The sequence below is a fragment of the Triticum urartu genome, chromosome 5A (genome assembly GCF_056163025.1).
Source record: "Triticum urartu cultivar PI428250 chromosome 5A, HENAU_Tu73, whole genome shotgun sequence".
Taxonomy (NCBI): domain Eukaryota; kingdom Viridiplantae; phylum Streptophyta; class Magnoliopsida; order Poales; family Poaceae; genus Triticum; species Triticum urartu.
In genome coordinates this window covers 518,031,386-518,058,969 of record NC_141877.1, presented here as the reverse complement: position 1 = coordinate 518,058,969, position 27,584 = coordinate 518,031,386, and the positions used below count along the sequence as shown (strand labels likewise).

Here is a 27,584-nt window from a genome sequence, read left to right as displayed (position 1 = left end):
CTCCAAAGGTACTTGTTGGGTTGGCGTATTTCGAGATTAGGATTTATCACTCCGATTGTCGGAGAGGTATCTCTGGGCCCTCTCGATAATGCACATCACTTAAAGCCTTGCAAGCATTGCAACTAATGAGTTAGTTGCGAGATGATGTATTACGGAACGAGTAAAGAGACTTGCCGGTAACGAGATTGAACTAGGTATTGAGATACCGACGATCGAATCTTGGGCAAGTAACATACCGATGACAAAGGGAACAACGTATGTTGTTATGCGGTTTGACCGATAAAGATCTTCGTAGAATATGTGGGAGCCAATATGAGCATCCAGGTTCCGCTATTGGTTATTGACCGGAGACGTGTCTCGGTCATGTCTACATTATTCTCGAACTCGTAGGGTCCGCACGCTTAAGGTTTCGATGACAGTTATATTATGAGTTTATGAGTTTTGATGTACCGAAGGAGTTCGGAGTCCCGGATGAGATCGGGGACATGACGAGGAGTCTCGAAATGGTCGAGACGTAAAGATCGATATATTGGACAACTATATTCGGATATCGGAAAGGTTCTGAGTGATTCGGGTATTTTTCGGAGTACCGGAGAGTTACGGGAATACGTATTGGGCCTTATTGGGCCATATGGGAAAGAAGGAAAAGAGCCTCAAGGGTGGCCGCACCCCTCCCCTTGGTCTGGTCCGAATTGGACTAGGGAAGGGGGGGCGCCCCCTTCCTTCCTTCTCCTTTTCTCTTCCCTTTCCTTCCCTCCTACTCCTACTACTTGGAAGGGCTCCTATTTCTACTAGGAAAGGGGGAATCCTACTCCCGATGGGAGTAGGACTCCCCTAGGGCACGCCATAGAGAGGGCCGGCCCCTCCCCTCCTCCACTCCTTTATATACGTGGCCAGGGGGCACCCCATAAACACAAATTGATCTTCGTGATCGTTCTCTTAGCCGTGTGCAGTGCCCCCCTCCACCATAATCCTCGATAATATTGTAGCGGCGCTTAGGCGAAGCCCTGCGACGATAGAACATCAAGATCGTCACCACGCCGTCGTGCTGACGGAACTCTTTCCCGACACTTTGCTGGATCGGAGTCCGGAGATCATCATCGAGCTGAACGTGTGCTAGAACTCGAAGATGCCGTAGTTTTGGTGCTTGATCGGTCGGGCCGTGAAGACGTACGACTACATCAACCGCGTTGTGCTAACGCTTCCGCTTCCGGTCTACGAGAGTACGTAGACAACACTCTTCCCTCTCGTTGCTATGCATCACCATGATCTTGCGTGTGCGTAGAATTTTTTTTAAAATTACTACGTTCCCCAATAGATAGAGCGCCGTCATGTGAGGGAGGAAGGGAAATGCGTTGTGATATACCTAGCGCCACCGCCTCGGCTAGCCTACACTGGTGAACTAACATCACGGTCCACCTAAGTTGCACTGCCCAAGGCTGCTCAAATGAGCAACACAGGGGTTACCCCCCACTATCGCCATTCGAAGAGCGGGCTTTATCGTTGGCTTTGTATGACAACAAACGGGGAGAACAAAGGACGAGGTGGAGGATGGTGGCAGGGGTGGCCAGGGGCCTAGGGCACCCATGCCGCCCTTGGAAGCGACCTGAGCCAGGCTACCTCCGACGGTTGGCATATCGTTGGAGCACATTAACATCAGGTGGATGAGGTTGCACCATTTTTAGCTACGACTTTGCGAGACTCCTCGGCAATGGCGATGAGAGCCCATCTTCAATGGTGTCGAAAGATAACTAAATCAAATTTCAATCACCATGTTCTTGATTGAAGCAAACTTTCAGTGTGTCATTGAAAGCAAAGTTGAGTAGCATTGGAGACAATTTTGTTCTGACGGGAGACAATTTGTGTTTCACAAGGAAGCAAACTATCTGATGGTGAAAGCACATTATGCTTATAATTAACTAGTAAGCTTGCACATGCAATGCACGTTTTGATAGAAATTCATTAGAAAATAATATTTAAATATATGAAACTTACATTTTTAGTTTACATATAGCAATATCTTACATGAGCAATGGTTTACCATACATCTCACATACTCTATGAATTTAAATCTTGATGTAATATGTACTTAACAGATTTTCCTAAAGCATATTGAAATTAAATCCGCCATCGCAGTTCACCAATCAAGAATAATCTTAATGAACACCCGAAACATTCTTCCTTCTTAACCCAGAAAAATACCTATTACAATCCAGACACCTATCAGATCATCGCAACGAAAAAAATCGGATAGGTAAGTAAAAATTAATCATAATATATTTCTCAGAATATTACGACAGCTACAGTTCACCATCATATAGCTGCTGAGACCATCGCCGGTGTTGCCCGAAAAAACACCCTCATAGCTCAATGTTCTCCTTGAGAACAATCCGCGGGCCTAATCCTCTTTTTCTGCATCTTTTAGCTCATATCGTTCCTTCTTTCCAGGCTACATGTTATTTCTAATCATAATCAGCAATTATAAAACAAATAATGTAAGCTCACATACATGCTATAGCATACATATTTCAATTGCAGCTTCATACACAAGGAATATAGTAAGCGTGCACAAGCAATGCACGCCTCGACTGATGTTACAACCAGATATGCAAATTCTAAAGATATTATGATTACACTAAAAATATGACAACCAACCTATAATTTAAATGATTTTCAAGCAACTCAACAATTTAGCATCATATGCATGGAGTGAAGACACCCGATTACCTTAGTATGTCTTAATACACTAACCAATTCTTGTACAACATAAGGGGTGCATGTTGTATGCGGCTTCATTCTCAGTGTAGTTGATTAGATGCACCAAAATTCTTATCTCACAACTATACTTTAGGAGAACCACAGGTCATTATCTTTAGAGTTTTCATGAGGTAGAATAAAAAAATGAAATATTAAATATTCACCCTGCAAATTGGTTGGTTCAATTCTTTCTCGTTCCATGAGTGCACAAACCAAAAAGCAAAATAACCAGATAGACATGCTACGTACATTGGAAACCAATTGAAATCATGCAGTGTTGATTGCATGCTTGTTTGTCTATGGAACATCCGCCTTGAAAGCAATTCAGTGACAATTGTTCTCTGCAAAATCAACAGTTTGCTCGCTCCTTGTCTCAAGAGACAAAAATGAAATCAAATATATCTTGAGATAAGTAAATATAGAAATTTCATCTAAAAATATAATATAAAACCGATATCAGCCACATGAGAGTTCCATTTTGATTCCTACGACCTCATTTGAAATCTCAACAAATTAAAGTACATTATGCATATTCATCAATGACAAAATAATTCAAGTCTGTTTATGCTATAAAGGAACGAATCCGATCTATCTAAATATCATGAATAGAGAATCACAAACTGCACACCCGCAAATATAGTATTTACAACAATAATTCCAAGGGAAAACAAGCTTTAATAAAAAAAAGGCTCCATCATATTTATCCTTCAAGTTCAAACAGAATCACTATATCAACACATGAACAAATAATCACTTCCTTTCAGATTTTCCATTCTGATTCATCACCACAGAACAAGCATATATTTCCAACATACGTGACCAAAACTACACTTATGAAATGAGGCAAAGTAGCATACGAATATTTTGCCAGGGTGTTTTTTGTGAAGGAGTATAAAGTCCTAATGTATAAGATTGTGCAAAACAAGCACCGGCGTGGTGGATATATGAATTCCTCTAAGGTTAGCTGATGGATGCAACTCCAAAAACCAAGCATGCTTTATTTTGAACAAAAGGTACATGCCAACTTTATTATAGACAGACATCAAGACAAGTGAATGATATGCAGACATTCATTGGAAAATAACTGCCAGTATGACAAGGCTTTTTGTCACTGGAATTTAGTCTTTCAACTTTATAAAGATTGGCATATAATTGGCTGCTGCTAACAAATGGCCCAGTACAGCTGTATAAATAATAATGTCGTCATCAAGTGTAGGTCCTAGATTGTTTAAAATGGCAGTACTGTTCATGAAACAGGCAACCCGCGGTTCAGTAAATCACCTAATTTACATTAAATCGAAGATCGGATGTGATTGATCTCTCTACATCTTACGGCTGAGCTGATCATAATTACTGAAAACAACATGAAATAATTTTTTAGTCTGGATCGAACACCACCAAACGATCTTCAGCAACGATAGCTAGAATGGATTTTATCTCCAGTAATATTGGAACAATGACTGCAAACAGAGGAGATGGAGCGGGACTTGCATTACCAGAATAATGCCAGTGTTGAGCTGCTGCCCCAGTGAGACGATGCCAATGTCATTCAACACGTCATGCTGGTGACGGTTGGGATGTTGACGGCAGCTGCCACATCCAGGCCGTTCGTGACGAGATGAGAGGACGTGTGCGGCATCACTGAACACGCAGATTGCTACCACAAAATAGTTCATCAATCTAAATTATCCTGTCTAGAGCTAGCTCCGAATGTCCAGTCAATTGCATCTAAGGCGAGCAGTCTTACACCAACCTGAATATCATGGAAGAGGCGTCCACTACTACATCTTAAACTGCCTTCCGTTGCAGCCTGTTCTCTTCTCCTGTGTGCATCCTTTCCACCATCTCATATCTGGCCTTCTTGTACCCACAGCCAGTCCCTGCCCACAACGCCTTACTTCTCCTCCTCTCCCTGCCAGCACAAGCACTGCAAGGATTTTAATAAAAAAATTGATTGGTTCAGCATAAAAACATTTTTTGTTAATTCATCATAGTCAGAATATCCTCACTACTTCAATCAACCACTGAAACGGTACCATAAACATCACAAATTTGCAAATAAAAATTGGAAGGAAGGATAAGTGGAATACCAGTTGTGTGGCAGTGGAATAATTGAAAGTTATGGACCAAGAATAATCCAAATCGACCTTCTATCGTTCGTCATGTTCATCTCTGAATCCATACACCATCTAGTTTTCCAGACCGGGATCCTGAATAGAAAGACCAAACACACTGAAGCAAATCAACTGAAGGCGCAAAAATAAGTATGAGTCGGCTACTCAGAGTCAGAATTCAGAAAGTAACTTGTCTAGGGAATTTCAACGAACCTATAGACATGCTGTTTGAATTAGCACCTAAATAATTCTCTCAATTAGAAAAAGACTTGCCACCAGGATTTGGGCGTCACACTGACCGGCGGCATCCAAAATTTGCAGAGAACAAGAAGTTCGCAAAATACTGTTTAATGGAAATCAACGTCCATGGAAGCCTGATTAACAAACAACTTCAAAGTATGAATTAGTTCTACTATTTGAAATCAACATACATGGTTTAAAAGGAGGACTTGCCTCGCTGCCGGCCACAACAGATGTAGCCGCCGTCAATTGTCGAGCTAGATTGGGGCACCGGTTGTAGGTGCAGCTGACAGATAGGAAACAGGAGAAGAATGGAATGATGATGGAGGGAGGCACCTTGTTGCAGTACACCGCCTAATATAAAGCCTCTCACTGCCTTATTATTTGAATATGTGTTTGATTCGCGCAATTGTCTCTTTGCATGCTTGCGCTGCAATTTGTTTTTCTGGTTTTGTACAATCAGTGACTTTCTGCAGTATCAGTTTGTTTGCATGACACAGCTGCATGCTTGCTGCTACTTGGCCTCTCCTCTCCATGTCGTAAGATCAGTAAGCGGCAACATAAAAAAATCAGAAAATACCCTGATAAGTAGTTACAGATTGAACATGACAATTGTTAAGGATGATTACATGGGAAAGCATGTATATGAGTAAGAAGACATAGATATAGATGTAAGGGGGACATAAAATGCACCACGGGAGTAATTCAGAGCATAGAGTAATTTAGGATTGAATAAATGATGTGTACAACTATCTCTAGGCTTAGAAGGGAATTATTATAGATCATTGTTGTGCAGGCAAATGTTCAAGAGCTCATAATACAGAACAATATTAGAACTCAAAAGCTTGGAGAAATGAAATAATAGGACTCAAGCATTAAAATGAAAGAGGCCCAGCTGGCATAAAATTCACAAACCTATGGTTTGAAGGCTGCATATTATAGGGAGAGGAGTTTATACTTCACTACATCATATAGTTACCTTGATTCACCTCACATGCAGCCTGCTTGGATACATGATACATAAAAGGTCTTCAGAATTAACATGAGAGATGGAAATGGTTAAGTTAGCAAATGGTAATAATAAGGGTAAAACAAGAATCAATGTCCAAAATCATTGTAGATGAACCGCAGCAGCAGTAATCGCTTAGCCAAGTCTGTACCTATCCTGTGAAGAGGACCAACACTTTTTATCCTCCTTCTCTCCCTACAAGAAAAAATATCACCATGATGTAATCAGAATTTTCAATTTTGTGCCATATTTAAAAAAAACTTATTTGGAGTTAACTTATAGCCATAAGCATCAGAAAAATGAAAATAACTAAATATTAGGAAGGCCATCACCCAGAGTGATCTTTGTGGATACCAAGGATAGTTTTGTGTCAGTCGCATCACGGGGAATTAACTCGAGTGAAGTCATGGAGGGGTGGAGCATAATCCATATCAGCCATCTACAAGATGTGGTCTACACATCTGTCTGCGCAAGAACAAACCGACCCGAGGCAAGACGACTCAAGGGAAAGGAAACTTGCTGAGCATGCATGAAGCATCAACCCAATGAAGCAGATGTAGCTTGCTGAATTGTTTATGTAGCCATCGTATCAACGATACAAAATTGGCTACCCCAATCCCATAGGTTCAAACGTTCAGGAAGATTTCATAGGTTGTAACTACCCTGATCTGACAGGTTATAAATTCAGCAATATATCAGAGGTTGAAATAGCAGGCCATTCATCAGCAGGATTAAAAAAATCAAGTCTTATCAATCAGAGTTGGATTCAAATTTTATACTCGACATCTGTCTATTAGATAGAAGACCAAATAATTAAGCTACCAACAACCAAAGTCACAAGTTTGTTCACCCAGGGATATTGAATGACATAACCAAACAGATTCTGAAATCTTTGGAATTTCTTAACAAACCCCAGCAAATAAATCGTTAAAGAATGCATCCTACCGAGATATAAGAGGGAGAGGACTTTACCAGCAAATATGTCGCTGAGGTTCAGATTTGTTTTGTTGTGTGTCCTGAACCAGCGATGTAATGGGCTTGGCGAACATTAAGATGCAGGCACGAATCCTCCTCGAAGGCAGCGACGGTGGTAGAGGTGCCAACCGTACAGACACGACGACTCCGCACATCTTCGAAGAGCGTGGTGGCAGCATCCTCCCTGGCACACGCGTGTCCGATCCTCCCTTAACACACACCTGGTGACGGCTGAACCAGAAGGAAGGGACGATCAGTGGCGATTTTTTCTCCTTCTTACGGAATGAATGGAGCAATCTGGAGTGGGTTCGTGGAGAAAGGGTTGGATGCCTGGATCTTGTATGGGCGGCGGGCGGCGAACGGCGCGACGGCGACCTGCGGCGGCTCCCGCGGGGCGCGACGGGCGGTGAATGGCGGCGGCGAACGGCGCGCCGGCGGGGCGGCGACCTGCGGCGGGCGGCTCCCGCGGCGCGCGACCCGCGGCGGGGGCGGGCTCCCGCGGCTGGGGAGGCTCCCGGCGACCCGCGGCGGCTTCCCGCGGCTCCGGCGGCGCGAGGCGGCGGTGACGGGCGCGGCTTCCTGTGGCTCGGCGCGAGGCTGCTGCGAAGGGCACGGCTGCGGGAGGCGAACGGCGCGGGAGGAGGAGGAGGTCGTGCGGGAGGAGAAGGAGGGAGAAATTGGATCTCTTGCCTCACTTTACTTCTTCATAAGATCATTTGCCCCGATGAGAGGCTACCGGATGGGGCCCGGAGCCACTGTCATTAAGACAATCACAGAATAAATTATCCAATCCTTTGTAAAGTGGGCAAATCATCCAATCCCTCGAGAAGAAAGAGGTCGTGCGGACGGTTTTCTCTCTTTTTTATCACGAGGCAGATTAGCCATCGATCGATCGTGGCTTAACCCATGGTTGGTAGCGTTAAATACAGAAGAATTAAGAATCATTAAATTTTGATGATGAATAGATGTGATTGTTTGGATCTGACTCTCTTTTCTTTTTATAGTGATAATAGGTAGTAGATTAATACAGTATATTCTTTTATTTCCTTCAATTCCAGAAGAAAAAAACAGCAACCGCCAATGGTCACGGGGAGCAGTCAAATCACAGCAAGTCGCACGCCCGCACGCCTGGCAGATCGGGTTCCTGCTGGATCGGGACTCCATGATCACGACCGACTTACGTGCCCCCCATAAATATCAGGCCGACCGATTGATCCCTAGATTGACACAATGGAGGCGCATGTGTCCGCCGGCATGGCCGATCTCGCCGCCCGCCTCATCAAGCGACTCGCGGACGCCAACAGAGACCGCAACCTGGTCTTCTCGCCGATCTCCATCTACGCCGTCCTGGCGCTCCTGGCCGCCGGCGCCGGTGGGAAGACCCTGGAGGAGATCCTCGGCGTCCTAGGCGCGCGGTCCCGCCTCGAGCTAGAGGACTCGGTGGCGCGTCTCCTGGACGGATCGTCGGAGCCTGACGGCGGCGGGCCGAGCGTGGCGTTCGCGTGCGGCGTCTGGAGCGACCTGACGCGGCCGCTGAAGCCGGCCTTCCGCGACGCCGTCGTCGGCAGGTACAATGCCGAGGCCAGGTCCGTCGACTTCCGCAACGACCCAGAACAAGCGGTGCAGCAGATCGACGCGTGGGCCGCAGCGGCCACGGGGAACCTCATCCAGTCCGCCGTCCCTCCGGGAGCCGTGCACCGGGGCACGGACCTGGTGCTGGCCAACGCCATCTACTTCAGGGGCAAGTGGGACCTGCCGTTCTACGAGAGCTCGACCAAGAACAGGCCCTTCTACCGGCTCGACGTCCCCTTCATGTCCAACTACGACCGTCACTTGATCTCCGAGCACGACGGGTTCAAGGTGCTCAAGCTACGCTACAAGAGTGGTTCACGGTACATGTCCATGTGCATCTTCCTACCGGACGCGCGCGACGGCCTGGCGAGCCTTCTGGACAAGATCACGTCGTCTTCCCCGGCAGGCTTCCTGCGCGAGCACCTGCCCAACAGCAAGGTCTCGACCGGCAAGTTCGGGGTGCCCAAGTTCGAGCTCTCCTTCGAGGGCAGCCTCACCGGCGTCCTCAACGACCTGGGGCTCCTGCTAGACGCCGACCTCTCCAAGATGCTGGAGGACGACGGCTCCGGCTCTCCGGTCGTCCTGAACCATGTCTTCCAGAAGGCCGTCATCGAGGTCAACGAGGAAGGAACGAAAGCCGCCGCCGTCACCACGGCGTTCCCCTGCAATCCGACGTTCTCTCCGGACCTGTCACGGCGAGTGGATTTCGTAGCCGACCACCCGTTTGCCTACTTCATAGTGGAGGAGGGTTCGCACGCCGTCCTCTTCGCGGGGCACGTCGTCGACCCTGGCAATGGCGCCGGGGCGGTGATCCCGTCCCCTCCCCCGTTCAAGGAGTGCACCACAACAAGAAGAGAAGCTGGCGATGAGGTGATCAACAAGTATCCGGCTTATGGTCCGTCTTATGCTCCCGTGTCGCTGGTATACAACCCAGTATCGCCGGTGTACAGTCCAACATCGCCGGCATATCAACCATGCTCTGTACCTTACCGTCCACAATCGCCGACAGACAGTCCTGCACCTTATACTCCACAGTCGCCGGCATACAACCCGGCAGTTCTGTATGGGTGGGATAGCGCCAGGCCATCACCGCCGGAGTACAAACGCCCCCGCCATACAGTCCAGAGGAACCAGCGAGTGACGGGACAAGATGAACTGCACGCGGAGAAAACAGACTAGATATCATGGAAATGAGCCTATCTATCTATTACGGCCTTACGGGGCACGCGATCGACTATCATGGATGAATTCTCTAATAGTTTCCTGATTAGATGCCTTCATTCAGCAGTTGCATTGCTGCTTGTGTTTTGCAAGTCGTTGGCTCCTTTTGTTTTTATTTCTTCGTAATAGCTCTATAAGTTGACTGAATTTTCAATGGGAAATTATTATTTTAAACGGAGAGCAACTACAGCATGACTTGACAAATCCGGTCCCAAGGACGCATCCAAAGCGCCCCTCATATTCCATGCTCAACAACCACATATCTCAAATTCGGGCTCTCAAATACCATCATACACGCCAATGTCGCATGTATATAACAAATGTTGGTAGCAAAATACATAGTTCTTACATAAAAATTATTAGAAATGCACAACTAAAATATTAACTCTTTGATTTTCATTGTGGGTCCACATATGCTCCACGAGATCACTGCGTACCTGCGCGTGGATCTGATGATCTCGAAGATTCTGATGTATCTGTAGAAAGTTCATAAGCTGATTTGCATCTTGATCTTCCGGAATTTGAACTTGTTCTGCAGGTGCTTCAAAATCATTGGTTTGGACTACATCATCACCCTCATACTCGACATCCATATTATGCAAAATAACACAAATGTCATCAGCTGCCACAAAGTTTCTGATTCCCACATCATTGCAACTCCACGAACAATTCCCCAATGAGTTTGAAGCACTCTCAATGCTCTCTCCACATCCTTCCTAGTTGTTTCCTGCATTGTTGCAAAGTGATTTTGCTTGTTGCCTTGTTGTTCGAATATGGTCTTCATAAACGCCGTCCACTGAGAATAGATGCCATCGGCAAAATAGTATCACATGTTGTAGTCATGACCGTTGATAGTGTAATTGCACGACGACAATTCTTTATTATAAAGCCTCCTAAACATGAGAGATCGTTGAAGCACGTTGATGTTGCTATGAGAATCCAGCATTTCAAAGAAAGCATGCAAAATCCACATGTCATGTGATGACATTGCTTTCAGTATGATGGCGGCCTCTTTGGTATGACCTTGATACATTCCCCGTCAGCCTTTGGCCAGTTCTTTCATTGCCAAAGCATCCAATCAATTGATCCGAGTATTTTTGGACTCTGGCCTCTCCAATAGCCAACAACTTTTATGTGTCCTGCACATTTGGCTCTCCCTGATGCTCTACTCCAAACACCTGCAACATGACGCTGACAGTACTCTTCAGGCATGTGCTCTCCCCCATCCAGACCATCTCACCAACGGTATCAGCGATAGTACCAAGTGCAAGCATCCTCAGATCAGCCGTGCGTTTCTTCTTAGCAGAGAAAAAAAGTTGGCCGCAACAATCCCTTCTGAGCTTCAAGTAGTCATCGTGTGCCTCCACTCCCTCTACAATGCACAAAAACAATGGTTTACGCATACGAAAACAACGAGAAACCATGGATCATCCGAGAAAGTTGGGTCCGGAGCAAACTAATCCTTGTGTAGTAGCCGTGCTTTGGAGACCCTATCCCGATTGATCACTCTTCTTCCTTTGCTTGAGACCTTGAAGTTGAGAATATGCTCCACCTGTCTGTCCATTTCCTCTTGCATGCTCATGAGCATGATCATATCCACTTCGTCGTCTGAATCCGACGTATCGAAGCACTCATCTCCAATCATTTTATCAAGCACCGTCGGTCCATACTCCTCTTTGGGCCCGCATTTAGAATGTTACCATCTGTATTGTATTTATCTTGAAGCACTTGTGCACTTAAAGAGTCTGGGTTATGGATTAGTCACCAACACTGCCTTTGCTAACACGGCAAGATTGAAACTATGAAGGTCCCTAAAACCCGATCCCCAATTCTTCTTCGGTATGCACAGTTTCCACTATGATGGAATCGCATGTGCCATTGACATACCAAGACCACTTTACCTTGCATTAAGAGTGTTTTTTCCTTCCAACCTTTTAATCTTTGGCATACTCTATCAATGAGGTGTTTGAAAGCAATCGCTCCTATCTGCTCCAACCATTGTTGGGAGACCCAAATATGTGTCTCAGAGGGCTTATGTTAAAATGTTCAAATCTCTATACACATTTTCCCTCATCATCACATCAGTATTTGGACCAAAGAAAATACTGAAATTAGCATTACTACTAACCAGTTGCCCTAACGATGAAAACTGGCGCCAATTTTTACGGGGAGGAGTGGTATATACAGGATCCGTGAAACCATGTTTCCGGGACTGTTGGAGGATTTTTTTTTAACCCTAATTCCCTTTATACAGTAATTGTTTTTTCGGCTTTGCTACACATACAGGGTGTTACAGGAATGAGGGGATTACACGGTGTTGTGGAAGTTTTTAATTAGCCATTAGTAGAGGCACGGGCCCACCCCCATTAAAATCAGGGGAGTCTGCAAGAGCTTGTGAAAGTCTGTACTAGCATTTTTGTTGTTTTTAATACGTATTTTACATATATAGGGATATAAGGGAACTATTGGAGTTTCTCCTACGTACCCCTACATAAATTTCAGACCGATTGATCTCTGATTCGATACCTTATTATAGGTTTGGCATGGAGCCGCCACAGTCCACCGGCATGGCCGATCTCGCCGCCCGCCTCACCAAGCGCCTCGCGGACGCCAACAGCAACCGCAACCTGGTCTTCTCGCCGCTCTCCATCCATGCCGTCCTCGCGCTCCTGGCCGCCGGCGCCGGCGGGGACACGCTGGAAGAGATCCTCCACGTCCTGGGCGCGCGGTCCCGCCGCGAGCTTGAGGACTCCGTGGCGCGTCTCTTGGACGGGCCCCTCAGAGACAGATCGTCGGAGCCTGACGGCGGCGGGCCGAGCGTGGCGTTCGCGTGCGGCGTGTGGAGCGACCTCACGCTGCCGCTGAAGGCGGCCTTCCGCGACGCCGTCGTCGGCAGGTACAGGGCCGAGGTCAGCTCTGTTGACTTCCGCAACGACCCAGAGCAAGCGGTGCGGCAGATCGACGCGTGGGCCGCGGCGGCCACGATGAACCTCATCCAGTCCGCCGTCCCCCCGGGAGCCGTAGACGAGGACACCAGGGTCGTGCTGGCAAACGCCATCTACTTCAGGGGCAAGTGGGACGTGCCGTTCTACGAGAGCTCGACCAAGAACAGGCCCTTCTACCGGCTCGACGGCACCGCCGTCGACGTCCCCTTCATGTCCAACTACGACCGTCACTTCATCGCCGAGCACGACGGGTTCAAGGTGCTCCAGCTGCACTACAAGAGAAGTTCATGGTACCCTCGTAGTCAGAACCACGGCAAGTCCATGTGCATCTTCCTCCCGGACGCGCGCGACGGCCTGGCGAGCCTGCTGGACAAGATCACGTCCTCATCCCCGGCAGGATTCCTGCGCGAGCACCTGCCGACGAGCACAGTCAGGGTCGGCAAATTCGGGGTGCCCAAGTTCAAGCTCTCCTTCGAGAGCAGCCTCACCGGCGTCCTCATCGACCTGGGGCTCCTGCTACCCTTCACCCGAGAAGCCGACCTCTCCGAGATGCTGGAGGACGGCCAGCCGATGATGGTGCCAGATGTGTTCCAGAAGGCCGTCATCGAGGTGAACGAGGAAGGAACCAAAGCCGCCGCCATGACGTTCTGCCCAACCAGTCCGTCATACTCGCCGGACCTGTCACGGCGAGTTGATTTCGTGGCCGACCACCCGTTCGCCTACTTCATAGTCGAGGAGGGGTCGCACGCGGTCCTCTTCGCGGGGCACGTCGTCGACCCTAGCAACGGCGCCGGGGCGGTGATCCCGTCCCCCGCCCCGTTTGAGGAGTGCAGCACAACAAAAAGAGAAGCCGACGATGAGGCGATGAACAAGTATCCGGCTTATGGTCTGTCGCCAGTATACAACCCAACATCGCCGGTATACAGCCCAACATCGCCGGTATACAGCCCATATTCGCCGGTATACAGTCCAACGTCGCCGGTATATCAACCGTCCTCTGTACCTTGTTACAGTCCACAATCGCCGGCATACTACAACCCGGCAGTTCTGTTTGGGTGGGACAGCGCCAGTCCAGCAGCATATCGGCCATCGTCGCCGGAGTACAAAAAGCCTCCTCCATACAGTACAGAGGAACCAGCGACGGGACAAGATGAACTGCGCGAGGAGAAAACAGAGTAGATATTACGGGAATGAGCCTATATATATAGGGTATGTCTAGGTTTACATATGAAGAATATTTGTATGCATAGATTTTGTGCATTGCCACCTGTCTTTTGCAAGTCGTTAGCTGCATTGGCTCTCTTTGTTTTTATTTCTTCATAATAGCTATATATGTAAGTTGACTGAATTTTCAATCTGGATAAGCTAATTTTGTGGGAGGACGGTTGAAGGAGTAAGAAAGACGGAGGAAGAAGTAACAATATGATCATTGGATCTTAATCTAATGACCCAGAAAACCCATTTACCCAAAATTAATTTTGAGGCAACTTATGTACAGCCTAAATTTTGAGGCGACTTATGTACAGCCGATGCCAGACTGAATGTTATTCGTAATATTCATCTTGATATTAATAATAGCAAACATGCTCATGAGTTGCAACAGGAAAAAAAATCATCGCACTCCCCTCTAATAAGTATGGCGCCGAGAACACAGGTGATGTTTTGATTTATGAGCCACATTTGTATTATGCTAAAGAAGAATTGTGGTTTCAGCCATAATCTTTCATATTTCTTATTTATTTGTCTTTGCATTGCGACAAGGGCAATACATATTTCATGGTAAAATAACATACCTTTAGGACCCTCTTGCACATTAGGTGACATTATCGACTTTTTTTGCAGTTGAATTACCCTTTTTGCTATCTTATTCTTCCTCCATCCACAATCTTCGTCTCTCATGTCAAAGCTTGCTAACTCTGTAAAAACAATCAACATGAAAGTATCCGAGCCTGTCCATAGTGATCTTGGGCATAGCTACAACTGGCCACCAAGGGTTGCTATGACTCTGCCCGATGATGCTATGACGCTACACGACACACACCGGAGATGCTATGACGGGAAGATGTGACCCGCTGATGGCGAAGCTGCAACCTTTCTTCCAGCAAAGCTGCAAGCGTAGTTGCGATGGGAAAGCTACAACCAGTTGATAGCGGAGCGGCGACCTTTGTTCGATGAAGTTGTAACTGTTGTCTGGCCTGCCAGGCGGTGGCGTGTGCGGTACCCACATGCGGGGTTGCTTTTCTCCCTTTTCTCTGCCCGAGATCGAGTGTTCATGAGAAGAGGAACAACCTACCCATGAGAGAGGGAGAGATTTGACTTGTGCGAGGGACAAGATCTAAATATAATTGTTGTCATTGGTCCAATTGGACGGTGTGGACGTGGACCGATCTGGCGCTTGGGTCGATCAGATCGGCCGGTGCTTAATGCTGCCCATGTCGTGATGGTTGTGAGAAGTTTTTTTTTTGCAAGTGTTATTAGCATGTGTAGAAATTAAATGGAAAATGATTCAAATCACCTGACCGATAACAAAGTCTGGGTCCGCCGGCTCCATGGTCATCCGATCGATTTTAATCAGATGGCTCGGGAGCTACATATCACCTAAACTAGTTTCCGCAACTAAGTCGTTGTTGGAATCCTCCCACCGCAACAAGTGATGTGTTGCGGGATCTGGATCTAGATCCTCTCGTGCTCTCGCAAGCTCCCCGTCAAGCCGACGTCTCCATGCGCTGCTCCGACCGTCGCCACCGCTGCTCGCCGCCGGCAGCACGCAAACGAGGTCGCCGACAAACATGGCGATGAGGTTGCCTCTCCCCGTCTCCCTGTGTCCGCTCGCGACTAGTGGCCATGGCCACCTCGAGCATGCACGCCAGAGCTCTGCTCCGGCCGCCATTGCTGATGTCACTCCGGCCCCATGTTGCATCACCTCCACCATCACACCATCATCCCATACACAACATCCCTTCCCCCCCCCCCTTCCCCAACAAGGCCGAGCTTCTGCTCGAGGCCATGTCGCCATGACCGCAAGCAACGCAACACGATAACTTTTTGCGACAAAACATCTGTTGCAAGAAAATATTTGCAACAAGAGATTGTTTCAAAAAGAAAACTCACTTCTATTGCAAAAGTGACAACGACGCTTGACCCGGAGATAGCGTCAGATCGAACAGCTCCTACACCGGTGGATCCCTCAACCGACGCGTAGCGCGTCAAAATTAAATCTGAGTTAATTGACTTAATTAATTCAGTTTTGCTAAAGCACATCTAGATGTGCCATAAGTATTGCACATCTAAGTCCTATGTCATTAATCTTACATTGAGATTCGTATGAATATTTTTTTTTCTCTTCCTCTTTATGCTTAATTCATTCATTTAGATGTGCAATAACTCTCTAATTCAGTTTCAGGAAAATTTACGGATGAGTAACCACGAATTACCAACTCATGGGGTCCGATGCCACATCAGACTGGAATTACCAACTCGGACTCATAATAACCCTCCGAACAGAGGTTCCAACGGACTTACGTACCCCCTCCATAAATATCAGACCGGTGTGCATCGTCAAAGCGATTGATCTCTGCTCGATAGGTTGCCATGGAGGCGCAGCAGTCCGCCGGCATGGCCGACCTTGCCGCTCGCCTCACCAAGCGCATCGCGGACGCGAACAGCGACCGCAACCTGGTCTTCTCGCCGCTCTCCATCCACGCCGTCCTCGCGCTCCTGGCCGCCGGCGCCGGCGGGGACACGCTGGAAGAGATCCTCCGCGTCCTGGGCGCGCGGTCCCGCAGCGAGCTAGAGGACTCCGTGGCGCACCTCCTGGACGGACCCCTCAGGGACAGGTCGTCGGAGCCTGACGGCGGCGGGCCGAGCGTGGCGTTCGCGTGCGGCGTCTGGAGCGACCTGACGCGGCCGCTGAAGCCGGCCTTCCGCGACGCCGTCGTCGGCAGGTACAATGCCGAGGCCAGGTCCGTCGACTTCCGCAACGACCCAGAGCAAGCGGTGCAGCAGATCGACGCGTGGGCCGCAGCGGCCACGGGGAACCTCATCCAGTCCGCCGTCCCTCCGGGAGCCGTGCACCGGGGCACGGACCTGGTGCTGGCCAACGCCATCTACTTCAGGGGCAAGTGGGACCTGCCGTTCTACGAGAGCTCGACCAAGAACAGGCCCTTCTACCGGCTCGACGGCACCGCCGTCGACGTCCCCTTCATGTCCAACTACGACCGTCACTTCATCGCCGAGCACGACGGGTTCAAGGTGCTCCAGCTGCACTACAAGAGAAGTTCATGGTACCCTCGTAGTCAGAACCACGGCATGTCCATGTGCATCTTCCTCCCGGACGCGCGCGACGGCCTGGCGAGCCTGCTGGACAAGATCACGTCGGCGTCCCCGGCAGGATTCCTGCGCGAGCACCTGCCGAAGAGGACGGTCTCGGTCGGCGAGTTCTGGGTGCCCAAGTTTGAGCTCTCCTTCCAGAGCAACCTCGTCGGCGTCCTCAACGACCTGGGGCTCCGGCTGCCCTTCACCCAGGATGCGGACCTCTCCGAGATGCTGCAAGAGCAGGACGGCTCCGGCTCCGGCTTGCCGTTCCTCGTGCAGGACGTCTTCCAGAAGGCCGTCATCCAGGTGAACGAGGAAGGAACCAAAGCCGCCGCCGTCACCATGTCATGTTTCTGGAATCCGTCAGCAGCCCCTCCTATCTTGCAACGACAGGTGGATTTCGTGGCCGATCACCCGTTCGCCTACGTCATAGTGGAGGAGGCGTCGCACGCCGTGCTCTTCGCGGGGCACGTCGTCGACCCCGGCAACGGCGCCGCGGCGGCGATCCCGTCCCCCGCCCCGTTCCAGGAGCGCGCCACCACCAAAAGAGAACCTGAAAACGAGGTGATGAACGAGCATACGGGTTATGCTCCCGTGTATTATGTTCCCAAACCCGTGTCGCCGGTATGCGATCCAGTATCGCCGGTATACAGCCCAACGTCGCCGGTATACCACCCATATTGGCCGGCATGCAGTCCATGTTCGCCGGTGTACAGTCCAGTACCGCCGGAATTTCAACCGGTACTTACTCCAGAATCGCCGACATACAGATACAGCCCTGTAGCTTACAGTCCGCAATCGCCGGCGTACAAGCATCACCGCCAGAGTGCAAGAACCTCTCCCCATGCAGTCCAGAGGAAGCCGCGACGGGGGAAGAGGAAGTGCCCTCGGAGAAAACAGAGTAAGTAGATATTATGGAAATGAGCCTACGTATGATGGAGCACACGATCAACTATGAGGGGTGGATTCTCCAATAGTTTCTTGATTAGATGCTTTATAATTTACCAGCTGCACTGCACGCTTGGACTACTTGTCTGATCTCAAACAAGGGTTTCAACTCTTCGTTTCGGATCGTACAATCTCCGACCAAGTTGCAGCCGGAAACCAGGCAATCATCTATGCGCCGGTCACCGCCAAAGCCATTAGAAAAGCTTTCCGGCAGGCAATGCCGAGAGAGCAGACATCGATCTTCCTCCTGTGCCAGCTCGGCCGATCTTTAAGCGACCTGCCTGACCATAGTTTCTTACCATCTTTGATCAGCTCGGTGTCTCTGCTATATAAGCTCCCCCAGCTCAGGGAGTTAGAAAATGACCACATCGGTCGTGTATAACCCAAATATTGCAGTAGTGCAAATCCAGGATAGTATGGACATTTTGCTAGAACCCCACAGAATGATCACTTAGACTTCGCTGCCGTATCATGATCCAAGTCCCCTGGCACTGCAATACAATGCAATGTACAATAGTACACAGATTGAAACCATCCTCTGCATCAGTTTACCAGAAAGGAAAGCCAGATCTTATAACTTAGCTTCGTCCCGAATCCGACAGGTCCATGCACATAAAATTAGGCGGGGGATATACATGGGCCTGGTGAAGCACTCGCAACAACGAAACTCCCCTCCGACAAATCTAATTTTCAAAAGTTATGTAACAAGAAAAAGAGCGAGAGAAAGGAAGAAATGGCTGCCACTCGGCTCCTATGGTGTGCACAGGTTCTTCAGGTCTTCCTCCTTGGCGTACGAGTTCGGGATGAGCCTCGCGGCGTAGGGGTGCAAGTCCTTGTACGAATTCCTGATGGTGCCTTCTGCCACTCCGGTGGCCAAGGAGATATCTGCAAAGTGCAAGCATCCGAGAGTTAAATGTTACCTCGGCGACAGTGACAGGCACAAGGAGAAAGTAAATGACGGGAAGGGTCAGCGTTCAAACCTTTAAGCGGCTTTTTGTCCTCTGAAAGCTGGGTTATCATATAAATGACAGCAGCCGCTATTGAAATAGGACTCCTCCTGCACGGCAGATTGGAATGAAGTGTAAACATATCTTTCTAGGTCAACAAGTGTGCACTAGGAAATTGACATGCAAAAGCAGGTTCATGTCTAAAGAGTCAAATACTATGACTATTAATATTAGTTACATACATCGCATCTACCAAAGCATGCTACAAAGGGTACACATTAGCCACATTTGTAATTAACTTAAGACTAGTTATATTCTTTATTCTAATAGTCTATGACTCCTTACGTCACCCTGCATGGAACCACCTCAAGCATGAATCTACTCCCTCCGTTCCTAAATATAAGTCTTTTAAGAGATTCCACTATAGACAACATAAGGAGCAAAATGAGTGAACCTATACTCTAAAAGGCATCTATATACATCCAAATGTAGTCTATAGTGAAATCTCTAAAAAGACTTATATTTAGGACCAGAGGGAATAGATGCCAGTGATTGAGACTTCCAAGGTCAAAAGTAGACCTGGGACTAATGTTGAGGTTAACTAGAAAAACTTTCATGTCTCATTTAAATCAAGGTGGGAACATGATAGGATCATAGGACCAGTCAATCTCCTGTGTACAAGGTGGAAAAAGGCCTAACCTTATATCAAGCTCCTCTGAGCGCTGAACTGCCTCCTGAGCTGCTTTAACAGCAGTATTGTTCATCCCAAGAGTTGAACAGAAACGCCTCTGCAGATTTCCAAGCTTATAAGTAATCAACTTCCGATTGCAAGTTTATATATGCTAATATAAGTAGCAACAAACCAGGAAATCTCCAGCATGGATGGTTCCCATCTCCATAGATTGGCCCATTTCAACTTCCAGTTGTTTCACTATGAACTCTTTTGCTCGACCAATCTCTTTCTTTGTTGCTCCATTGGCAACTGAGCAAATTTCTGCAAAAAGCAAATACAACAAAGAATGGCATCATATCATGAATTCTGACGGGTTCTAATGTCTACAAAACTAGAAATTTGCTGGAACATCATGTACCTTTTACAGTCCTAGGACGATCTTCTTGTCTACAAGCAATATACAGACAAGCAGCTAATATAGCATCTTGATTTCTTCCCCTGATAGACTTGAGATCTTCCACCTTCTTATAGATTTCATTGGCCCGGTCCTTCAGGAAGGCAACACAAAAATAATAAAATATACTCAGTATACAGTGGCAACAAACCAGTACGATGTTACTGTATAGGGAAAATCTTGAAAATAACCCCAAGGAAGCAGCAATGAACCTTGACAATGAGTACATGGACAAGTGTTGTGCAACACACCATGTATTCAGCATACTGCTAAAGTGCTAATTTTTCTTACAATAAAACAGACCTTGCTACACTACGAAACATGGACCGCTGCTCTTTTAGCATATATGTTTAGGATAAATATAAGTTTGTAAATTGCTCTAGAAATAATCTGATAAACTATGTTTAGGACAAATAAAAGTTTGTAAATTGCTCTAGAAACAATCTGATAAACTTTAAACATTCATTCAATGCGAGCATAAAGACCTGAGCTTTCAGTATTTTCAGGACAACCCTGGGTGTCTGAATTGATGGCATACCAAGCTAGATGCATTTAATTCATTCATCAGTTCTCGCATGCAAGTATAACTGTAGTAATAAGTATTTTCGGTTTCCAGCTGTCAACATAATAATGGACAAAAAGACATCAGATTTCTTACCTTAATAGTAGCCACAAGACCCAACCTGCACAAGAGATGTGAATGTATGGTCAAAATCCAAATGTTAGAAACAAAAAGACCCACATAAACTACTTATGTGGTGACAACTTCCCATTTCAGATATACTGGTAGAAGAGGATCCTCGGCAGTTCATCAATCAATGATTCAAGTTTGCCATGTTGTAGACACCAGCTTGCTGTTGCTACTTGCTTAGGCACCTATGTGGCTAATATTATGCATGCTTCAAGAAACCAGGTGTTAAATGGTAACACTATCATTCGAGGGCGCGACGAGCCTGACATGTCTGTACCAAACCTATTATACTCACAAAAAGAAATATCTACTAGTAGGATTTTACAAGTATGTAATGAGATCCATTGTATCAACCCAAAATTCTAGATATTTCTTGAGTAGAACCTCCCTCTTCCAGATCCATGTGAAAGGCACGCACCACCTACCCATAAGATCGGTACCCATACTTACTACAGGATAAAGCACAAGCCCTAACAAACCCCCTCCACGGCGCAATCACACGTTCCGAATCTACAAACAAAACCGACTGAGGCGAGCCAGCAGAGATAAATCTATCACTCGTGGATTCCTAAATCCGGCCATCAATCAAATCAAATCAAATCAGGACAGGGGCCGGGGCACGGGCGAGCGATGGATTGATCCCGCTGCTAACCAGTAGTACTAGTACCGAAATCTGAGGCAAATCGAGGCGCAATTGGATCGGATCGACCACACATATAGGACGGCATGGGAATGGGGGCAGAGGAGGAAGGGGACCTGTCGGCCATGTTTGCGATGGTGCGGAAGGCGAGGATGAGGGAGCGGTCGGGGTTGGAGCCGCGGTTCTGCCAGCGGCCGAGGGAGGAGGAGAGGAAGTCGCCGTGGGCGCCGTTGGGCTTGGCGATGACGGTGGAGAGGCCGCCGTCGGTGAGGAGCGGGTTGGAGGGCCCGCCGACGCGGACGGGGTCGTTGTCGTTGGACTCGTTGGCGAAGGTGCGCCACTCGGAGGTCTCGTCGACGGAGTGCGCCTCGAGGACGAGGCCGCACTCGGTGCACACCGTGTCCCCCGCCGAGTGGTCGAAGGCCACCTCCGTGTGCTTCTTGCAGTCCGGGCAGAACGTGTCGCTCATCTTCACCGCCGCCCCTCCCGTCCGCCGCGGCCTCCGACGGCGCCTCCCTCCTCGCCGGCGGTGGAAGGCGTGCGCTGCGGCGCGGTGGCGATTTGGGGGGAGGGGAGAGGAGCACGGGGGAGGGGAGGGGAGGGGAGGGGAATAGGGGTGGGGTGGGGGGGAGGATGGTTCGATCGGTCTGTCGGGTGGGCGGCGGGGCTCTTATTGGGCCGGGGGAGGGGAGGGCGTGCGGTGCCGTGGCGCCGTGGATGGGAATGGAAAATGGATCCATCTGCTGCTGCTGCTGCTACGTGTTGTAGCTGCTGCTGGTTCGACCCACTCCGGCTTCAGTTTCGGTTTGGGTTTCGGCTTGGCTTGGGTTTTGGTTGGGGTTGGATTTCTCTTGAATTTTTCTGCAGCAGCACGACAGCGAAGTATTTTGGACTACTACTATAATAAAACATCTTCTTTTGAGAAGAATATGACGATTTTGTTTTAGGTGGAAAACTGTGGGCTGGGCCCCACCTGTCGGCTAGATATTATGAGATATTTGTTGCGCTTTGCACGCACTCGTCATTTGGGAAATGGGGAGCTAGCCCATGCGTGTCATTGGAGATACTTGAGTGCTTTTTTTTCTTTAATAACACGGTATAGACACATACCCTTATGCACTCGCCCGTATGAATGCATGCACTCACATCTCAACCCTATGAGCACCTTTGAGAGACTAAGCGGCACATCGTCTTGAGATTGACAAAGTCGTCATATACGCCTTCATAGTCGAATGGAACATTTCTCCCGCTAAATGCACTCTGAAATGTGCTAGTTTTTTGTTAAATACTCTTAGAATGTTATATTTCTTTCAAACATGGATCCATGGCTCTCACATGACGTCGACGGTTTCAGTTACTGCTTGCTATTTCTAAATATGGATCCACGGGCCCACGTGTCACCGAGGTCACATGCAGTCGGTGCTTTCTGAAACCGGCGTAACTTTCCTGACAGAGACAAAACGGCCAGCCAGGGTCCGTCCCTATCTTTCCGCTTGGTCCTTTTCTCTTGTTCTTTAGTCCAGCACGAACAGGGCACTCCTGTCCGGGCAAAGATGGCCAACTGCTGCATGGTTTGGCCCCGATCAAATTTCTGCACCACCTGCGGCGCTTGGCCGGTTCAGTCAACAGAGACCCGAGGATTTTGCTTGCACACACACGGGGCCGGTGTGAGACGCAGGCCACAAGGCGTGATGCAACGGCCCGCGCATCACTTCACCAGGCTATGATACTTACTATATGGTCTTTCTTCCTCTCATCATAATTTCCACAGGTTCCAAGAAACGAGGGAATTACCATCAATCACGTCATAGTAACTATCATCGGCTTCCCCCTTTCTTTTCCAGAATAGAGGCGACAAACAAGCATACGGAAGCTCAAATTAACTCTCAAGTTAGGTCATACACATACGCTGCTGTTACCAGTCTCTCTCACACACACACACCGACAAACCTATGTCTGCTGCTGCAATTTTCTCTCACTAATACTTGTAAGCTGTAACTGAAAATATCCTCCTCTGATGGGTGACCCGACGAGTCGTTTCTCCCGTCGCAGACATCCTCCTACACCACCCCGGAGGGTAGCCGTAGCACCAGCTGCCCGCCGACCAGGCTGCACCGCCACAAACGCCCACCGCATTAAGCAATGTGCTTCAGGGTCAGATTCTGACATATGTGCATAGTGGATAGATGGTGAACTTACCTCTTCACATAGTAGTAGCAGAAATCCGCGAGGATGAAGGTCTGCACGATTTCTGACAGGAGAACCATGGATGGCCACAGCCCGTAGCCCAGCGCAGTCAACAGACGCCCACGGGTGTCCAGAACCTACACAATTCACACAAGCGTCAATGAGGGTTCTGTTTTCGGAAACTCGCCGACAAGAAAACTTGCAAATGCACATGTATAGCCGTAAATAGAATTTTTCCTGGCATGTTATTAACCATACAAATTGCACTTCTTGCAAGGTGAACAAGAATGATGGAACATGTCCAGTGAATAATGATGCCCCCCAAAATACACACATTGAGGAAACTAAGACATAATAACTCATACCACGTGACGCATGTGGTAAGCAATCTAAACAAGTCAAAATAAAACACATAATAACTCATCACAGACAACGGTGTAAAGACACAGTTGACAGCAACAAAAATGAAATGAAGACAGAATGCCACCATGCAAATCACACTTACGAGATGAGCAACAAACATGACTCATATGTACTGCATAAAATAGGCTCGGGGAATCTTTTCAGAAGACAAACCTGGAGAACCCAGTGGGCACAGCTAAGAAACCTCGCAACCCCCAGCGCAAACACATAGTGAGCTGTGAACGGTTCCACAATCTGCACAAGATGGTTTGTCAGCAAACTTCACCTCGAGTAAGGAATTGCATTTTTATAGTTTACCTTGGTATTTTGCATCAAACGCAGTTGCGGCAGCACTGAGACAGCTTCCAGGTAAACACAGAACGCCCAGCTAAACCGGTTTGCGATGTTGTGAGACGTTGAAGGATGAACAACTAGTGCCAACACAGCACAAGGTATCACCTACAAATAACGTAAAATAAATGGGAAAAAAATTAAGTCCGCATGTATTACAAGTTAAGAGGAAGAGATTTGCAACTGAATAAGCAAAACAATCTGGTAGTTGTTTCAGCGCTTTAAGTTAGTTATACATGGTTTTCTTAACACTTCTACTCCTACTACCCATTAACCAATAAGATTTTACCACCACAAGTCATCCAGGGTGAGAGCCCATTAATTATCTTAAAACATTTTACCAGAAGATATGCAGATAGATCGGGCAAGATTATCACACTATGTTAAAGATGAAGGTGCCTGTATAGCACTATGATTTTCTAACTGAGCGCAAAGCTTACAGATAAGAAAGGCAGCAGACCCAGTAAAACAAAAAAAAGGAGTGATGCAGAGCACAAGTTGGAATAGTTCTATCTTTCATGCAAGGAAGCCACGGAAAGAATATAAATAGCAAATTGAATATGCAGAGAAGTAAGCAACTAATTAGCTGAGCATTGGTAAGTCAATTTTTAGCTTATTTATCAAGCTGCAACAAAAGTGTGAACATCACAGCCCCAGCTTATGAAAACCCAAATTTACAAAATTAGGTAAAGGAGTTTGTGTATTCTTACCACATAGTACAATGCAAAGTTGTCCTTGTCCACCATATAAGTTGACCTAAGTTTGAACCGAATCATGTAAATAACAAAAAGTGTAGCCACAAGTGTAGCAGTATCCAACACTGTATGGATGTCATATTCCATGACAAAGCTGCAGTATAGTCTAACAGCTAGAAACAATGCAGTTAAATCCTGAGTCTTAAGGGATAGTCCTGCAAGATTTAAGAGAGAGAAGTCATCAGATACTTAGTAAAACAGAGAGCGCAAGTAACACCACAAAGAAACACATAAATCATAAGAGTGATTATAAATGCTAGCAGGTTTATACTTTATAATATTACCTATCTCACGTGTTTACATGTTTGAAAAGAGAAACTTTTCTGAGTAAAGCAAATACCGTACTCACAAAAATGTAATATATGGTCACAAACCATGTAGACAAAGCACAATAAAACATACACATGGCTGAAGAAAATTACGGAAATTTTGACAGCAAAACTATTTCTAAGTTGGGATCAGAAACTAAAATTTTGATGATTCCAAGCTGGCTTATCACAATCATACCAACCATCAAATGTAAATTTATTCATCCACGTGCCAAAAAAGTATGCACATATTATTTGCCAGTTGAGGATTGAAGATATCACTGAAAATTTGTACATTAACAAGGATATGGTTGTTACAAATCAACTTCCTTTTCTACAGATTTAAGTCCAGATGGACCCAAAATGCACTCAGAAGTCAGCACATTACCTACCAACCACACATATAGAACTAAAGAAAATGTGTACGATGCAAATTAAAATTGTAGACTAGTACATTGATATTGCCACATATGATAATTCTAGGAAAAAAGGATAAAGCAGTTGGCTTTGCATACCAACACCAAATCGACCGTAAACATACGGACCTTGAAACAAATCTACATAGTTTCATTGTAAAAGATCATGCAAACACAATTTCAATACCAAGGCCTCTAAGCAGAAGAGGCTAGAAAAATCAAAAGCTGTAAAACAACATAATCGGATAAAAGGAGACATTTTCTCCATCTTGCATCGGCATTGAATCATTGAGCATATTCCCTCTAATTCCGTGCATAGCCAAGCCAAATCATAGTATCATATACACCTTAATCAAATGCATCCTCGCAGCCATGATTGTTATCACAACTTTCCAACTTTCTAATAGTATACCAGATCAGTAATTAGCTTCTTCTTATACACCAAAATTCGAAACCAACAGGGTGCCTACGCATCACTCCAGCTCAGTGAAGAAATCAAATCTTAGGAAATTGCCACTACCAAACGCGAAATTCAGGCAAGGAAATACTAGATCGAAATAAAATTCCAATCTGGGTGGCTGCCACCACCTAGATTTCACCAGGACAAACCACCAATCCGCCGATTTTCTTTTTCCTCTTACGAACTGCGCCGGAGAAACGTTTCCGAATCGCGCGGCCAGTCAGAAGGCCCCTAAAAAAAATCACGAGCGGCGTCCACGGATCGATGCGCGGCCGTGAACGGGAGCGGCAGGGGAGGGGCGGGGGCACTAACCGGCGCAGGTCCTCTCCTTGGTGAGCTTGTAGATGAGCACGGCGATGCCGAGCGCGTGCACGGCCTCGGCGGCGACGAAAAGGTTGTCGTGGTCGTGGACGATGAAGCGGATGAAGACGAGCGCGGCCATGCCGGTGACCACGGCGAGGAAGGCCTTGACCTTGGGCGGCTGCCGGCGCACCCACGCCATCACCACGCCGAGCGGCCGCTTCGACGCCCTCATCGTCGCCCGTCGCCCGTCGCCGCCTCCGATCGGAGAACACGGGATTTATTTCCTTTTTCTTTTCGTTTATTTTTCCACCCTGCCTTCGCTGCGGCGGCGTTCGTACGCGTGAGTTATTTTTGGAGGCTACGGGGGGGAGGAGGAGGAGGAGGAGGAGAGGGGGATAGATCGGGCGCAGTTATGGCAGGACTTCGTAATTTCAGCGTTCCGGACGGTATAGGGGGAGGAAATTAATGGGAGGCGTGAGACATTGACGATTTTGGCCCTCTGGTTTAATAATTCCTCCTTTTATGTCACGATTGTTTGGAAGAAAAAAATTGATAAGAACGCAGGCTTTATTGATGACTTAAGGGCATCTCAACAACGACGGCCCGCAAATTTTCTTCCGCATCCATCCGCTGATAAAGGAGGGGTCAGTCCGTGGACATGGATGCGGGAGGCGGCCATTCAACATTGTCCGCATACATTTGAACAACAATTCGAACTAATTGGACGAAATTCGTTCAAACACGATCGGATTTCATCACATTTCGGATATACTTCAACTAAATGTGGTGCTCGTCCGGCTCTGGAGGTATAATTAGTTAACCTAATCTATGATCGCCGGTGCCCGTTCCCCGTGTCCGGCCATGAGCCCTAAGAACTGAAACTTCGCCTTCTTCAGTTCTGC

The 27,584-nt window shown here is 47.6% G+C and overlaps 2 protein-coding genes, 1 long non-coding RNA gene and 3 pseudogenes across 13 annotated transcripts; 3 read left to right on the top strand and 3 right to left on the bottom strand.

The window, feature by feature from the left end:
- Positions 1-1,983: 1,983 nt before the first annotated feature.
- Positions 1,984-7,783, bottom strand: LOC125510127 (uncharacterized). 11 transcript variants are annotated; one of them, XR_015602534.1, is made up of 10 exons: positions 7,426-7,781; positions 7,093-7,326; positions 6,272-6,315; positions 6,091-6,140; positions 5,325-5,692; positions 5,085-5,245; positions 4,848-4,967; positions 4,511-4,684; positions 3,007-4,414; positions 1,984-2,449 (listed from the first exon to the last, which is right to left on the bottom strand). It is a non-coding gene; the product is annotated as an uncharacterized LOC125510127 (long non-coding RNA). The 11 variants fall into 11 exon arrangements; XR_015602537.1 differs by having other exon boundaries at positions 5,325-5,641; XR_015602539.1 differs by having other exon boundaries at positions 6,091-6,112; positions 7,426-7,780.
- A 378-nt stretch (positions 7,784-8,161) lies between these two features.
- On the top strand, positions 8,162-9,846 carry LOC147972392 (putative serpin-Z8 pseudogene; annotated as a pseudogene).
- A 2,585-nt stretch (positions 9,847-12,431) lies between these two features.
- LOC147972391 (putative serpin-Z8 pseudogene) lies at positions 12,432-14,012 on the top strand (annotated as a pseudogene).
- A 2,412-nt stretch (positions 14,013-16,424) lies between these two features.
- On the top strand, positions 16,425-18,555 carry LOC147972390 (putative serpin-Z8 pseudogene; annotated as a pseudogene).
- Positions 18,556-18,642: 87 nt separating this feature from the next.
- LOC125510125 (Cyclin-like family protein) lies at positions 18,643-22,126 on the bottom strand. Its single transcript, XM_048675216.2, has 7 exons — positions 21,617-22,126; positions 20,828-20,852; positions 20,134-20,263; positions 19,906-20,036; positions 19,742-19,830; positions 19,076-19,152; positions 18,643-18,980 (listed from the first exon to the last, which is right to left on the bottom strand). The coding sequence occupies exons 1-7, from the start codon at positions 21,967-21,969 to the stop codon at positions 18,847-18,849; spliced, it is 939 nt and encodes a 312-aa protein (XP_048531173.1). The 5' UTR covers positions 21,970-22,126; the 3' UTR covers positions 18,643-18,846.
- Positions 22,127-23,272: 1,146 nt separating this feature from the next.
- LOC125510124 (uncharacterized) lies at positions 23,273-27,099 on the bottom strand. The gene is made up of 6 exons (XM_048675215.2): positions 26,692-27,099; positions 25,151-25,350; positions 24,408-24,548; positions 24,264-24,344; positions 23,700-23,824; positions 23,273-23,609 (listed from the first exon to the last, which is right to left on the bottom strand). Exons 1-6 carry the CDS (start codon positions 26,912-26,914, stop codon positions 23,561-23,563), a joined length of 819 nt encoding a protein of 272 aa, XP_048531172.2. The 5' UTR covers positions 26,915-27,099; the 3' UTR covers positions 23,273-23,560.
- Between the last annotated feature and the right edge of the window lie 485 nt (positions 27,100-27,584).